We start from the raw sequence: 16,648 nt of genomic DNA, 5'->3' as shown, positions 1-16,648 counted from the left end.
ACAATTCCTATATTAATAGTTTAGTAAACACAAGATGTCTCTAAATTCCGCACCATTGTTTACTGTCCCACATTTCCACACAAATCTCATAGCGATTTGGTTAAAATGTATGGTGACATTTACGACATTTGTTTACATTCAGGAAATGTTGTAGCTTGTGGTTTACAAAACATAATTATGAAGAATGAATTAGTCAACAGTGACGAAAATGTAAAATCATTGTCTGATGTTAGGATGGAATATACTGAAGTAAGTTTTTCGGAATTTTTATTTACTACATACTGGCTCCAACATAATTAGAACTATTTTTCCTTGAGTATATTTTTGGTCCAGTATTTTTTTATTAGTGAACAATGGAATAACTATGGTGTAATAGTCAATGATGGATTGAGGAACTGTGAATGGTGCCTGTAGAGCCCAAAGTTTTCGGCGCAAGAAAAACAAGAGAGGACGCTATTTTTCCTGCAGAAAATCTGACAGGCGAAAGTTAATGATCCCCACTTTAACTATTCCAAACACTGCCATATAAATAACCTTTTCTCCGGACCACCGGCTAGCCTCTTAAAAAAGACTTTTGTCTTCCGCTGCTATTCCTGCTCACTAAAAATAAAAAAAACTCACGATCAACTCTTCAAACGATAGCTTTTATTCCATTGACATAAAATATACTTCAGCCTGGTTAGTAGGAAGAAAGTTTAGGTTCTTTACTCGGACCATATGGACCGTGTTGTGTTGACATTTCGAATTACACAACAAACTTAAGTATATAACAGTTATTAGAGTTCTTATTCTAAAGTAGCTGTGGATATAATTGCTTGACTTATTGTAATAGTTATTTGGTCGGTGTAACTTTTGTAAACATATTTAATACATAAAATAAAAAGTGGTTTTTGATCCAGTAATAGATTTAGAGGGGTTGGTTTCTTACACTTTGGATTAGAAAGTACTTCATTTTAATGAGATAATTAAAATGGGCCACCCTTTTGTTGAAGTGTGCTATTAAAGATAACAAAAAAACTAATTAGTTGCTTGTCGAATGTCTTATTTTAATGGTATGTTGGTAATTTGTAAGAAGACGGTCTTACTTTTAATCTATTTTAGGAGAAGAGCGGATAATTTGTCTAATTATAAAATGAGTTTTTAAACAATGACTTGGAAGTTGGGAGTGGATGACTGCATCCACTCCCAACTTAGTTAAGTACTGACTTAACTAATCAACTATGTTTTGTTTAGTCCCCCTTTTAATGACTTCCGCTCAGGTTTAACTATGTCAATTTTCTTTCCAAAATATGAAGGTATTATACTTTATGCATTTACAATTTTGTAGGTAACTTAGATGTCAAAGTGCGTCAAGCATTTTTTGCGATAGCATCTCTGACATGTTCACGGGCATTAAAACGTAGGAACGAAGTGCTTTGTGTATGCAGCGTGCAAGAAGTGCGTGAATGGCGCATTTTCAAGATCTGTATGCAATTTTAGACGATTCTCTCTACACGACTAAGGGTCACTTGCACCATCCCACTAACCCGAGGTTAAGCGGTTAAACCGTTAACACAGTGTCAAATTGTACTGGTAACCATGGTAACTCCAGGCGGTCTAGCATGAGTTGCGTTCTCGCGCGCGACTCCATACTAGAAGTCACGCAAGATGTATGGAATCGCGCGCGAGAACGCAACTCATGCTAGACCGCCAGGTTTAACCGGTTAACCCCAAATTAGTGAAATGGTGCAAGTGGCGCTAAAGCGCTTCACACATCTTAGGTACTTAATTCAGAATCCGAAATCATCGTATAGGTGTAATCGCGTTTTGTAAGTCTGACGCTGACGGCACTAGGGTCGTAGTTAAGATGCCATTTCATGTTCCTATTCGACTTACAAGTACCAGAACAATGTCTGCAACTTCTTTTATTTAATTCCAGGTTCTCTCTGGAGATGCGCCCCGGCGGCCTGGTGAAGATCTACGACTCGGCGTTGATGTCCTCCTCCCAGTACAAGTGTTTGCTGACGAGCGAGCGGACCACCGCCGACGAGCTGCTGGCGATCCTCCTGCAGTGCTACAACTCCGCCGAGGGCGTGGAGCGGTTCTCTCTGTATGAGGTAGGTGTCACACCAACATGTTTGCGAAATCTAACATTATAAACTTTTGAAGGTTTTATCACGTAGCTCAAACTCATGTAAAACGATAGCACTTTTAAAATACGCGTGTCTGCTACAGAAAACTGCGAATCGATGTCTACTTATTATTTTTATTTTTCAACGTATTTATATTAATTAAACGCCTAATACTAAACGCTCCGCGCTTGTGTTAAGAATACTCATTGCTATAAAAAATTTGCAGGCGTTCCAAACATGTCAACCTAAAATTACGAGTAATTTTAAATCATTATAACAGTTTTATTTTTTTAAATTTCCAGGTGTGTCCCTCACAAGAGTATGAGCGCAAACTACATCCCGATGACCTACCCCTGCTGGTCCAACGAGCGTGGCCCGCCGACAGCGACTGCCACTTCCGGGTCCGGCGTAATCCCCGCGCGCCGCCCCTCCCGCCGCGAACCCTCCCCCCGCCAGAGGAACCCGAGGATGAACCCTCCCGAGCCCTCTCAGCTCTCTCCTTAGAGTCAGACAGTGACAACAGGAGGTACAGCCCAGTCTACAAATTCCCTAGCATCAGCTATTGCAAGGAAACGAAAAACGACTATCTCTACATATGACTCGCTAAGTGAATTGTGCAAGTGTAAATAAGACTTATTTTCGTGTGAAGTGTAAATAGCTTTTACCTCAGGACGTTTCTAGGAGTGAAACCAAAGACATGGCTTTGATTAATGGGTTACTAAACTGTATTGACAATGCAATAGAGACTATTAATCGATGGGGTGAAATACGTAACTTTCCCATCTTAACTTAAATGTATTATGTATGTAAAAATAGTATGTAACAATTTATTTTCTAGTCTTGTAGTATTTCACCTCGCTAAAGCGTATGTATCTTCTATCGTTACCAAAATTCGGACAATATTTGAATCGGGCTTACTGTAAATTATCTTGTAAATAACTAATATAAATATTAGCTAGTAGACACCAAAGAGGCAAGCGAGAATATATAAAATTAGAGTTATTTTCCTGTTATGTATTGTAATGTTTAATTTATTTATGAAAATGGCTGCCGCCTGTCGAATTTCAACGCCTGTAATAAAACGCAAGTTTTTAATAAAATGTGGACTTTATTTCACCCCAAGCCCCGAATACGATCCATATCAATGAAAACGGCCATTCGATATAAAGTATTTTATTTACAAATGATTGCAACAATGAAGTACAGACGATGCAATATAATTACAGAGTATGTATGTTCAAAAAATGGGAAATGGATAATATCTAATCGGTACTAAAATTATGTTTTATGTAAAATTTATACATTCCACGCGAGCTCCGTACTTCGAGTGCGACAGTGTTACTAGCCTAATCTGCCGCGCGCACAGTCCTCGGCCTCCGCGCAAGCGTGCCTAAAGCTCAGCGAATCGAAACGGCGCGGAAACTAGACCCGCGGCCGCGGAACGACGAGGGAGCTCATCGAGGCGGCGGGTCTGCAAAACAACCGTTCACAAGCACCACTCACTCCGGCGGCGACAGGGGCGGGGGCGGCCCGCCCCGCGCGCGCTACACGGCGTTGAGCGCGCGCCGCGACGGCCCGTACTCCTCCGCCGGCTCCCGCTCCCGCCGCGCCCGCTCCTCCCGCCCGTAGCCTTCCCGGGGGTACTCCCGCCCGTAGCCGCGCTCGTACTCCTCGCGGGCGTACGCGTCGCGCGTGTAGTCGTGCCCGTACGCCTCCCGCCCGTAGCCCTCGTAGTCCCGGGCGTCTCTCGCCTCCCTGCCCTCCCCGCGGCCGTAGCGCGCGTACCGCTCGCGTGGATCTCTCGGATCCCTCGCGTCTCTCGGATCTCTCAAGTCCCGCATATCTCTCGGGTCCCGCAGGTCCCGCACGTCCCGCGGGTCCCGCAGCTCCCGCGGGTCGCGCGGGTCGCGCGGGTAGTACTCCTCCTCGAGCCGGTCCGGCCGCGGCTGTCGAGACCTTCCACCTGGAAAAAGAGCTGGCATAAGGAAATGATGAGAGCCACTGTTGATGCGAGGAGCCCGCCAGCAGAGACGTTTTCTTATCACCATCGTTAGTCTTTCGCTAAAGTGCCCTCGAACAGGGCAACATGCCTCTATTAAAACGCAACGGGGAAAATTGGAGGCTATGACATACGCTCTAACTCGGGCGGAAAAACTTCGTTGACAGGACACATACTTCAACCCCGTGGAGATAAACACTTAACAACCTGACTTAACAACTCCATGCCAATGAGTCATGATAATAAAAACCTTGGATTCCGTAGTTCACGCCCATCTTACTCAAAAACGATCCACGACGTAAAACACTCATCTCCAACTTGCTCGCATGTGTTAGGTGACTGTTTATTATCGATGTCAAAGGGAATTTGCTCGGGATGTAGGCTCGGAATACGAATAAATTCCTCCAAACGGTAATATAAGAAAACGTCTCAGCCCACAATGAAATCCAGCACACTGCAAACACACGGGCTTGACACGCGGGGGCACGCGCACTTACGGCCCTACGACACAAGACTGAGGGACATCTGCATGATGGCGCCGGTCGTCCGGACCTTGCCGGGGCATGGCAGCACATACTCCGCACACGGCGGCGGCGTCGGCGTGGCTGTGGAGAAGCAAGCGTCAAGCAAGCCCTAACTTAAACGATGACCATTGTTATATGTCGATCCGTCATCTGGGTATCGCTAATAGATCACGACAATGACTTCACAGATGCGATATCGATCCAAATTGAACTTCTCGCAATATCCTCAGAAGATTACAGGATCACTCAGATAACTTTTAATATGAAATGAGTTTATATCACGAACTCGTTAGCCAAAGGGCTCAAACGGTATGTAGAACATTTTCAGAGTGAATCTAGCTCAGAGTTAAATAAATCACACGCACAGGATGCCATAACACCAACCAAAAGTGTTTAAGGGTAGGGATATTAATAAAGAAAATTGTGCATTCTATATTTATTAGGGGTTTGTATTCATGTTGGATATACGTAAAGGGTACGTAAAAATTCCATTTCACAATTCAATCATTCCATTACACAATTTCAATCACCTGAGTGGTCTCTGTAGGTAATCTATTGCTGATATCACGTTAATATTATAATTGGGAATCGATATCGATCTCTAAATGCATGTCGACCTGTACAGTAAGCTGCATCGAAGATCACCCTCGACCATGTTGCATATGTGGTCTTATTTAACCTTACCATGGTGAGGTATATAGAATATTTGTCTGAAGCTGACCATACATCTATTAGGAAAACCCTAAGCACAGTTAGTAAGCGGCACCCTCAATGCTAGTGAAGCGGGTTATGCCGCTAGAAAGAGTTCGGAACCTGTGGTGGCTGCTGCTATATTATATACTGGAATAATATCTTCTGCTCGTTAGTGCGCCTGGCCTGACGCTTGTACTGAAATGAACAGGTCAGTGGGTGAGGGGCGGTGCTAGGGCTGTGGGATTAGCTACAGTTGACACGGAAATAGGACACATTAATGCATTCATTAGGACACTTATAGGTACAACATTGCTACAAAGATATACCTTCTATGGATCTACTGTAGTCGCGTTTAGGTATAAACAAAGTAAGATAAATATAATATCTTTATCAATTGATAGACACAACTATGTATATATAAGGGCATCACCGTGTTTGCCTACGTCAAATCAGCTAAGGCAAATCAAAGAAATATAACATACGTTTATGTCATGTCATAAGAGCGTTAATAACAGAGCCAAGACCGACCCATAAAGAGTTAAGTATAAATTGAAGTAGAAAATGACATCTGCTTAAGCCGATTCTATGTAGAAAATTCGGTGACATCCAACGCCTCTAGATATATCATGAGCAATTGCACAGGGCGATAATTTGTTGCACCGATTCTTTCATGTATTTTGAAAACTTGCTCGTTCTACAAATTTCGAAATCGGTAATAATGCACGAGTGGTTCAGGCGATAAGAAAAATAACTGAGTCGATGCGACTTCATCGTGATTTATAAAAAACATCGTCGTGTGCAATGGGCTCTAAAATTTCCGTAAATAAGTAATATACAGTTTTAGGGTAGTGCTAATGACAATCATACTTGTATTTCGTACATAAAGTTAAAATGCATTTCTAACTACAAGGTACCTCGTGCACCTAAAATTAAATCGTGCCTTTGGCCCAATTTTCCATATTATAGAGATGTACATCAAATAATATTGTTGAATACTTATAGACATCTCGATCGTATTTGCAAAATTGGGCCTAACAACTTACGGTGGTACATTACCTTCAGTGGTTAACAAAATTGTCTGTATTACTGATAACTTGACGAACGGCATTTAATAAATTGGGCACATTCAGTTCAGGGGTAAGTTCCATGAAGGGGTTTTTCACAAGATTAATAAATTCCTCCATCAATTACTTTTGGCAAGATACCATCGTGTAAATTTTCTATGTTAACTCATTCGATATTAACATGATATTAACTGACTTGTTTCTAAAAAGTAGAGTTTCTTAATTAAAAAATGTCTTGTGATTTGAAAGTACCATTTGGTCACGTAGTTAGTTCGCTTCACACGTAATTCAACTTTGTGAACTCTTCAGTGAGGGTCTACCGCGAACACTGAAGTTCGCAAATTGCGGGCATCTTTCTCTGTCACTTTAATTAATTACGCTTTAATTAAAATAATAGAGAAAGGTGCCTGCAATTTTCGAACTTCGATATTCGCGGTAGGCCCTCTGTAGGTATTACGTTGGCACAAACGCCATAAACTTGTAATGATCATTCTCTTAAAAATAAACACGTCAATTAACACCCAATGATCTAAATTGTTACTTCTAACAGTTAGTCTCCAAGCCAGTAACAGTAAGATCTTCTAAGAGCTACATGCAGTCGAGTAAGCAGTTACCTCTGTCCCGGTCATAGGTGTAGGAGTCTGCGCGCTCGCGGTGGCCGCCGGGGTGCGCGGGGGGTTCAACAGAGGAACACACGGTTACACACACACACACACACATCGTTAGAGGTTAGACGTGTTAAAATCAAGACAGGAAAAAGATGCACAGTTAGTGTTAAATTCTTAGGGTCAATTGCACCAACCAAGACCCTAAGAGTCGGTTGCACCAAACCATCTGTCACCAATAAGCTCGATAAATGTTGTTGTATTGGAAGATAAAAACTTCACTGCTGAGTGACGTTGCTGAGCCTTCTAAATGCTAAATGTTAATATAATTGGTGTAACTGGCCCTTAATGAGATAGAATAGAATGTAGTCGGTCGATGAAAGAACTCTTTAACAGGGAATGTATTCAGAAAATATAACATTTCGGAATACAAATTGCCTGATCAAAACTCGATACGTATGATCTTGGTTATTAAGCACGTAGACTATAATATAGACTATGTTGCACTATTATTTACAAAATACCTGTGCGTATAATGATAGAACAGAAATATAATTAGTTATTTATAACTATAAAATACACTATTCATTGAATACACTAGACTAGAGGACAAAATATCAGCAAAATATAGAGACGACCGAAAAAATATGCAACAGTTGCCCGATAAAAGTAGTACTTATTATTCGGCTCTACTAGCATGTGAAACACGAGATAATTTGTCCTCTAACAAATTCAATGCTTTATAACTGTAATGCTGTGTTACTTATTTGATTAACAAATAAAAATAAATAAATAACAATCAGTCGATAAAGCTCGTACAACATCAACATTAGAACAAATACTGTGTCTTAAAGTAGTTGACTCTCAGTAAGGACCTTCCTAATTTTGCTACTACATAGATACGTTATATTAAAAAAACAACAAAATTCAAGACTATTTAATTAGGCACTTAAAGAAGCACACATCCAGAGGTATCCACAGGTCGATGGTTCATGTCCGGCTCGAAGGACCAAGAATCGCATGTATGAATCAAATCAGCAACGCTTAGAATATTATTAAATTGACGTTGGAAGACATTGCATGCTAACGTTCCATTAAACAAGGTGTCAAATCAAAACACCAGTTTTAACAACTCTTAAAAGAAATAACCAAACGACATTTGATTTTAATCTTGGATTTTGTTGCGTAGTGTTCTTGTTTTTATCTCTGAGCATGAAATTTTCCGGGACTTGTGTCCGTCGGGCGCTTGTGTGGACGTGTCATATATTATACTCACCAGGTTGCGCGTGAGTGGACGTGTGCGACGGGTGCGGCATGGCGTGCGGCAGCGGCCGAGGGACCTGCGGCGTCTCCGTGGGGTGCGTCGCTCGCCAGTACGCCTGAAAAATTAGATAATAGTTTATATTTAAAGAAGGGACAAAGAGCAACACTGCGAGCTAGAGCTTCTCCTCTTGGTTTAACCATACGAGACTTCCTTTCACAGAAGAAGAAGGGTGTTACCGTGGGGTTTACCTCCAAATAATTCGCGCTGTGTTCACACGCGTCTACTAGCTCATTCCCGTCAAGTATAACGTCAAACATGCCCGGAGGATACTACACTGTGAGAGCTTCTCGTCTTACGAGACTTAAGAGAGTAAAGGCTTACCTCCAAATAGTCCGCGATGTGTTCACACGCGTCTTCTAGTTGGTTCTCGTCGAGAATGACGTCGAACATATCTGGAGGGCACTGTGATAGCTTCTCCGCGGCCACCATTTGTACGGAGAGACTCTTGCTTTGGCCTTTCCCTCGGGATTTGATTAGCCGTTGTAACACCTGAAAATATTAGGAGGCTAATTTGAGCATGTCACACGTCACCCATCATCACATTGTTCACATCATTTATAGAAAGCAATAATACTACCTAACTAATGGAAAAGTTACCTTAGGACTAGAGATCTTCAGGTACACTATAGTGGGCGCGAGCGAGGTCTTGGCGAGCTGCGACGGGTGGTTGATGGTGTCACAGTCCAGCACCACCAGTTGCAGTCCTCGCGCCAGGTCAAATATCCTCTCGATCTCCGCCTGGAAAGTCAGCTGTTAGCAGGTCTACACGGACCAAGGTGAGGACTATTTTCCCCTTGGATTGGAAGGTCGGATGGCATTCTCTAAAAAACAATACTAATTTTCAATTTCCAAATCTGGGGCTCCGTTAGGATGTGAACGGAAAAGCGCTAAAATGAGGAGACCAGACATTAAAGTTCGGGGAGAAATAGAACTATCCACTTATGTGCACGCAATGCTGATATACTGACAAGATCAGAATATCCAAAATATGGAGTAGGGTTGCACATCAGCAGTGATCGGCACGACCCGTGACGCACCGCGGGATTGCGAGCAGAAATCATAATATGGACATGATTAGATTATAACATAACTCCGTGATTTTGTTAAATAGAATAATTTTATTGTATGATATATATTTGCAAATATACGATAAAGTGTTAAATAAGCTTATAAAATGTATAATTAATTATTAAATAAAAAATTGATATATTACTATGTGATTATATACCTATTTTGAACTTGATGTCGTTTTATTTAATGGTAAAAATCATTCATCTTCCTGTGTGGAATACCTTTATGTACTACAATCGGAAATATTGACTTCCTAAAAAGACCGAAATCTCGGGGCATATCCATGTTAACATAATGATTGAGGTCATTGACACCGCGACACGGGTCGTGCCGATCACTGCACATCAGTCATCAGTGCTACTGTTGATTAAACCTATGTGGACACATGTACGAGTAGGTAGGATAAAAATATTTGTTAATTCTTCGCTATAAATGATTTTAGACAGGTGATGTATATAACTTTTCGTGAAAAGTTTTTGTTGCTAATTTCAAAAAGAATGGCTAATCAAGGCTGCAGTGCACGTAGAGTAACTCCATTATTTTAAGCGATCTGGTCATTGTCCTAAATGTTAGTTAAGCATTCCTAACCTCCGCTGAAAACCCACCACCTCTGGAATTTTGGAACGGAATATATTACCTAAGTATGTACTGACTGCAACGGACTACAAAGACAGATGTTTGGTAAACTTACTTAGTGGTTAGAAATGTTAGTGATCAAGTTAGCAAATGTGAAAGAAATATTCAACTGCTGCAAAACAACTTATCACGGCAACTGCAAGCTTTAATGACGAGTGCGTGTTATTTATATTTAAAATGTTATTACTTTTATAAATAACGATGCAGTGTTTAGTAGTTTTTATTTTAATCTCAAAAGCACTCTTTTAAAAGGTCCTGTTAGACCTGTTGGCAAAAAATGATCATTTGGCCCATGAACCCTATCTACGACATAGGCGGTCTTCACATTGGATGCGGATCCGCATGCCGCTCCATAGTCCGAGCGGGATATCGCTATATGCGTGCATAGCGCTGTCCCTCACACATCGGAACGACGTGCGAATTCGCATCAGTGTGATAACCGCGATTAACGAGTGACATGCGTAAGGTAAACAATCAGGCATTATTATTAGGAATGGAAGTGTTGTGAGTCAATGCATTTTCAACCCAAGCATTACCGCGTCTGTACTCTTTGGCTCTCTTTTTACTCGCGCTTTTCTAAGTTTAAATCGGGTGTTATGTTTTTGTGGTTAGGTACCTGTTTTAATTATAATCACGTAGCATTTTGTTTTGGGCAAGAATTAAGCTAGATTTCTCTTTACCTGATCGCCTATGGTTAACTTTTGCTTGATGATGATAACAACAACTTCACCAATAGTGCAGATTTGTGGCAGTATTAATTCTGATCATGAATGTGTTTCGCGGAAATATATTATAAGTGTGAAAACGCGGGCAAAAAGGCATCCACCGCGGAGTACAGGCCGCTCGCAGCAGTACTAGCGTTCTACGATGAGTACATAGCACAATCAGGCGCACCTGAACCTCGGCTAAACAATTCGATCTCGAATTTGACCTGTCCATGATCGGTTTCTTTGGCGGGTTATTCAATAAGGAGCGTTTTGCCAGCGAAATGTCCGCTGACACCCGGGTGATGATGATCCTGGAACATCAAGACAATGATTACCTGGACTTCGGCAAGGCATGAGGAACGCGAGTTGGAGCGTTCCATGATAGCTCGTTTCGACGGGTTGTTGAGGAGCGACCGCTTCGCTAGGGATATGTCGGCCATCACTCGAGTTATTATTATCCTGCAACGTTAATTGCGCTTACGTTTTGGCCGATTCGTCTAGTTTTGTCTACTTTACCAATCGGCTAGTTTCCACTACGTAAGGAGCTACCGAAATACTATGTATAAATCTAAAAGCTGGTTTCCAAGACTCTAAAAATTTACAACCTACTAAAACTAGCTATGGCTAATACCTATAGAACTATTAAAACGGTCTAATCATTTTCAAAATCACATCTAAATCAAAACCATAATATATACAGTACCTATTATAGAAATCCATAAAACTAAAATATGTTGTTAAAAAAATCAGGAAAATTTTGGGGTAGGTTTTAGACGGTATTAGTTGTCTTGGAAGTTTGTGAGTCGAAATTTTACTCAAGTTATCTTGGTGAATATACAAAGAAGGTGTCAAATGTCAAGTTGATGAAAAGTCACCACATCCTTAGCATACATCATTAGAATCATCATCGACCTCACCTGCCCTCGAACCTTCTCTTCAAGAAGTCAAAGAGCGCTTTCTGCATCATGTCCGTGACCTCGTACCCCTTGAGCGAGGGTCCCACGAGGACCACGGGGCGCATGGAAGGCACCACGTCGTAGGGCGTGCACGCCTCCTGCTTCTTGAAGAAGGGTTTCCTCTTCTCCTTGTTGGCGGGGAGCGCGCCGGCGCCGCGCCCGCGCCCGGCCGAGTCCGAGTCTTCGCCTGGGGATTTGTGTTTGTTAGCGTGTGTGTGTTTGACGATGGCTTTTGTATATTGGAAATGCTAGGGTTCATATTGACGGGTCGTTTGATAGTTTGTCTTCTTTCCGGTGAGTATGAAATACTGCCAGAAGAATGATTTTAGTCAAAATATTATATTTGTAGAGCTGCAATGTTTTAGGAGAGTACCTAAGCTATATAAATAGATAGGTAACACTATTTTGAATTGTTATTTAGAGCGTGGAGACTAACAAATTTTCGGAAACGTTCTCCAAATATAATTTTTTTAATTATTAATAATGTAAAACCTAGTCGTTATGTAAGAACTTAGCATTAAGTTGCATATATTATGTGTCTACTTGGTTGCAAATAAACATTGGAATTGAATTAAAAAAAAGCTTCTATGAAATACTGTTTGCTCTATGGTCGTTGAAAGGTATGTGTACCATGTAAATTGTGTCTTATTTCTCACTCTCACTAGTCATAAAAATTGGTTTCAAGTTGTTTAGGATATTTTCCGTTCCTGAATGTAAGAAAACATTTCAGTAAGTGGCGTTTTATCTCCTTTAGAGTTAATTATGATAGTCACAGTCATACAGTAATAATACTCAACCTATTTTAAATACAATCAAAGGTAGATATACATAATTATAATACAGTAAAACATAATTTAAATACCAAGATAATATGTACATACATTAACATAACACCTACCTACTTAAAAACTAACATTTACTAAGACAATAGTAATGATTAGAACTAAGATACTGAAAATAAAGACCATCAACACATAATAATGCGACGTCCAAAATACTGTAAGAAAATAGAGGGTAAATAATTATCAATATTATATCAGTCGATATCACACAGGAAAATGGAATGAGGATGACACGAAAGATAAAATAATTATTAATAATATAAACATTATTAATAAAGAAAACATTAATAGGAATAAAGATAATAAATAACAAGGCGAAATCAAGAGGGCTGGTGGAGAATTGGCAACATTTCCTGGTGTTCAGGTAATGGGTGAAGTGAGCTTACCTCGGTCGAAGGAAGTGGCATCTGAAAACATGGCAAGAGTGAGTGCTACGCTCGCCGCGTCACAAGACACCCGCCGGGACCCGAGCGAGAAGACAAGGACAACCAAAGTTAGTAGCATGACTTATGACAAGGTAATCTCTCATTCACTAATAAATAGAATTACCTAATGATTTTATCAGAAAAGAAAATATAAAATAATAATATAATAATCACCATTAAAATGTCTGAACATGTTTAACAAAAACAAAAAGTGTTCTTCTGTAGATGTTTCTCAATTCCGTGGTAAACCAATAAACAAATAATTATGTACCACGAGCACAGAATAAGTAATAGTATTACACCGGGTTATTATTACCAAAAACCAAATACATTCGTTTTCATAAGAGGATCATGCATTTAAGGTTGTTTAATTGCCACATTATCAACAGTCAGGGTATATTTATTAACAAGTTGTTCATTGTCTTCAGCCGGGCCATAGATGGTGTCGTATAAAGTGGCACACTCAGGAAATCCCATCAATTTCCACCCGAGTCATTATGGGTTGTGAGATGAAATGGTAGTACAAAGCAGTTATACATTCCATAAATAATTATTAATATTTATATAATTACAGGTCTATATATAAAGGAGAATTTTGATTCGCTACTGAACCACAAGTGACATTGGAAATGTCTGTAGATAGAGAGCAATGTACAGGGGTAATCTATATAGGAAAAGTTTGTTAATAATACGTACAATATAAGTATAAATCTAAATACTAAAGAACATGTGATAGAACCCAACATTTTAGAAGAAGAAATGCCACTTGCAATTTAGATTAAAGAATTGTCTTTAGTCAATATTCACAAAACAGCCAATTACATCGAATCACGACTACACATACACGACCGCCTAGCTTTTCTATTAGTAAGGTATTGTTACTTGCTAGTTTTGTTAAAGGAAGTATATATTAATAATAATCACAGACATAGATATTAGAAAGAGCCAGACGATCAGTTAAGAAGATACAAACAACTGCGTTGTACGTAATGCACCAGACAAAACTGAGCTGTGACAATTTCATTCGATAGAAGAATATTCAGGTCATATAGTAAATTTGCTTCTCAGTACATTTTCAAAAAGTAAGTTAAATCTAGGGTTGACGTGTTGTGAATATAATAATGTTTTCGTTCACGGATATTTTCATTAGGCACCTGTTCAAAATCGTAATGTCACTAAAGTCCGTCTAAGCTATTTTCGCACCGATTTTGTCGTAACAAAGTATGGAAATGCTATTATAAACGTCATACTTTCATAGTAATTCGACGTTAATTTTGACACCGCTATACACTAAGGTGGTAAAGGCTCAGTTCGGTCAGATTCTAGTAGCTTTAAAAATAGACTGGATTCTGGAAGCAAATTCACCATATTCAATTTTAGTTAGTGCATGCTTGTTTTCAAGGTAGTAATATAATAATGCAATAGTGAAGGGACTTTGCCTTAGTCTCATATTGTCTGGCGCATGATAAAAGCGGTCCGTGGACGGTCGAACCTTCTGCCGGAACCCCATTGATAGTAACACTGCTATCAGTAATTTGCTCAAGTTTCTTCAATTTCTTCAAATTCAATTTTATACCCGTATTTCAAACTTACTTTTAGATATTATACCAGAAAATTAGTTTTGTGTAGTAATTATGTTTTCATAATGTATCGTGCAATAAAACACGTGATTTCGAGAGTACGACCAGTATTTGGTGTTGTGCCGATAGGATATCGGTATGTATCGACCAGGCAAACCTATAAATTCCGTAAGGTGTTAAAACTCCTTCTCGTCTTAGATCTTCGGAAGAAACATTCAGCCCGTATTCAAAGAATTCAAAGCATCTTACAGAGTGGAAACTTGAGCAAACTTTAAAGGAAACCGGCAGTGTCAGACCATCCAGCACCAGTGAACGTACCGGGCGTGGGAGGGGTGCTACCTCTGCTGGCGTCGGGCGCGAGGTTGGCGGCGGAGGCGGGGCGCGGGTAGCGGCCGCGGTGCAGCCCGGCGCGCACCGTCTCCAGCTTCACCGGCGACGGGATGAAGCCGATGTCGGAGCCCTCTTTCACGAGGCGCCCGATCCACCAGTTGTTGTCGTACTTCTCCTGGAATTTTAAAAAATTAAATTAAAATTCATTTATTTCAAGTAGCGGTGACTCATATGTACAAAATTCAAATATTATCATTAAACAAACAAACACAAACATTTATATTTAAAACATATAACATTAAAATATAAAAAATATTACAGCAACCGTGGTAGGCACATTGACACCCATCATCTACTTCTCAATGTGTCTGTCGGAGGCAGATCGTAAAATCGGCCTTATCGAGATATTCCTAGGTATATCATGAAACGCCGCCATTTCATGATCTGACTAGCGACTACCAGCCATATCGTTCAAACATCAACGTTTGACGATTTGCCTAGCGACGTTTAGGCATATCAAATAAGTAGGGTGTGATATTCCTAGGCATATCATGAAACGCCGGCATTTCATGATCTGCCTAGCGCGACCATCAGCCATATCGTGCAAACCTCAAGGTGTGATATTCCTAGGCAGATCATGACACGCCGGCATTTCATGATCTGCCTAGCGACCACCAGCCATATCGTGCAAACCTCAATGGGTGATATTCCGAGGCAGATCATGACACGCCGACATTTCATGATCTGCCTAGCGACCACCAGCCATATCGTGCAAACCTCAATGGATGATATTCCTAGGCAGATCATGAAACGCCGGCATTTCATGATGTGCCTAGCGCGACCATCAGCCATATCGTGCAAACCTCAATGGGTGATATTCCTAGGCAGCTAGATCATGAAACGCCGGCATTTCATGATCTGCCTAGCGACCACCAGCCATATCGTGCAAACCTCAAGGGGTGATATGCCTAGGCAGATCATGAAACGCCGGCATTTCATGATCTGCCTAGCGCGACCACCAGCCATATCGTGAAAACCTCAATGGGTGATATTCCTAGGCAGATCATGAAACGCCGGCATTTCATGATCTGCCTAGCGACCACCAGCCATATCGTACAAACCTCAAGGGGTGATATTCCTAGGCAGATCATGAAACGCCGGCATTTCATGATCTGCCTAGCGCGACCATCAGCCATATCGTGCAAACCTCAATGGGTGATATTCCTAGGCAGATCATGAAACGCCGGCATTTCATGATCTGCCTAGCGACCACCAGCCATATCGTGCAAACCTCAAGGGGTGATATTCCTAGGCAGATCATGAAACGCCGGCATTTCATGATCTGCCTAGCGACCACCAGCCATATCGAGCAAACCTCAAGGCTCAAACGGAACGTAAACTTGTATTAAAAGGTACGATCTGGCAACACTGGACTCGGACGCAGCGCCATATAGAATGCAGCGCCACCAGTGGCAAAAAATGCAATTATTTTAAGATGCGATCGGTATGAATGAATTCGACGAATACATTGCTCCCATCGATCTGCCGAATCTTTTATAAGACAGATCGTGATATGCCTGAGTTAATTTTAGTCATATCATGAAATGGCGGCGTTTCATGATATGCCTAGGAATATCTCATCAATTATTTTACGATGCGCCCGGTATGAAGTTAGGAATATCAACGAATACATTGGTCTGACCGATCTGCCGCCTCTTTTATAAGGCAGATCGTGATACGCCTAGGTTAATCTTAGTCAGATCATGAAATGGCGGCGTTTC

At 40.9% G+C, this 16,648-nt stretch overlaps 2 protein-coding genes across 14 annotated transcripts in view; one reads left to right on the top strand and one right to left on the bottom strand.

Moving 5' to 3' along the window:
* LOC134647794 (uncharacterized) overlaps positions 1–3,211 on the top strand; it is an 87,722-nt gene extending 84,511 nt beyond the window's left edge. For both annotated transcript variants that reach the window (XM_063502117.1, XM_063502118.1), the window contains 2 exons: positions 1,919–2,096; positions 2,414–3,211. In XM_063502117.1, the coding sequence (XP_063358187.1) occupies positions 1,919–2,096; positions 2,414–2,710 (475 nt within the window). In that variant the 3' untranslated portion in view covers positions 2,711–3,211. The remainder of the gene's footprint in view (positions 1–1,918; positions 2,097–2,413) is intronic.
* Positions 3,212–3,268: 57 nt separating this feature from the next.
* The window catches only part of LOC134647786 (voltage-dependent L-type calcium channel subunit beta-2), a 197,056-nt gene continuing 183,676 nt past the window's right edge, over positions 3,269–16,648 (bottom strand). For 4 of the 12 annotated variants that reach the window (XM_063502096.1, XM_063502099.1, XM_063502100.1 and 1 more), the window contains 8 exons: positions 14,856–15,042; positions 12,919–12,939; positions 11,652–11,877; positions 10,922–11,045; positions 8,918–9,058; positions 8,642–8,809; positions 8,273–8,375; positions 3,269–4,074 (listed from right to left, as the gene is read on the bottom strand). In XM_063502096.1, coding sequence (XP_063358166.1) covers positions 3,656–4,074; positions 8,273–8,375; positions 8,642–8,809; positions 8,918–9,058; positions 10,922–11,045; positions 11,652–11,877; positions 12,919–12,939; positions 14,856–15,042 — 1,389 coding nt within the window. In that variant the 3' untranslated portion in view covers positions 3,269–3,655. Of the gene's footprint in view, positions 4,075–4,607; positions 4,716–5,447; positions 5,523–8,272; positions 8,376–8,641; positions 8,810–8,917; positions 9,059–10,921; positions 11,046–11,069; positions 11,194–11,651; positions 11,878–12,918; positions 12,940–14,855; positions 15,043–16,648 lie in introns of all 12 variants that reach the window. The other 8 variants (XM_063502105.1, XM_063502106.1, XM_063502098.1 and 5 more) reach the window with 8 other exon arrangements.

The sequence above is a fragment of the Cydia amplana genome, chromosome 5 (assembly GCF_948474715.1).
Source record: "Cydia amplana chromosome 5, ilCydAmpl1.1, whole genome shotgun sequence".
NCBI lineage: Eukaryota > Metazoa > Arthropoda > Insecta > Lepidoptera > Tortricidae > Cydia > Cydia amplana.
Note: the sequence above shows the minus strand (reverse complement) of the source record. Positions and strands in the feature narration are given on the sequence as shown.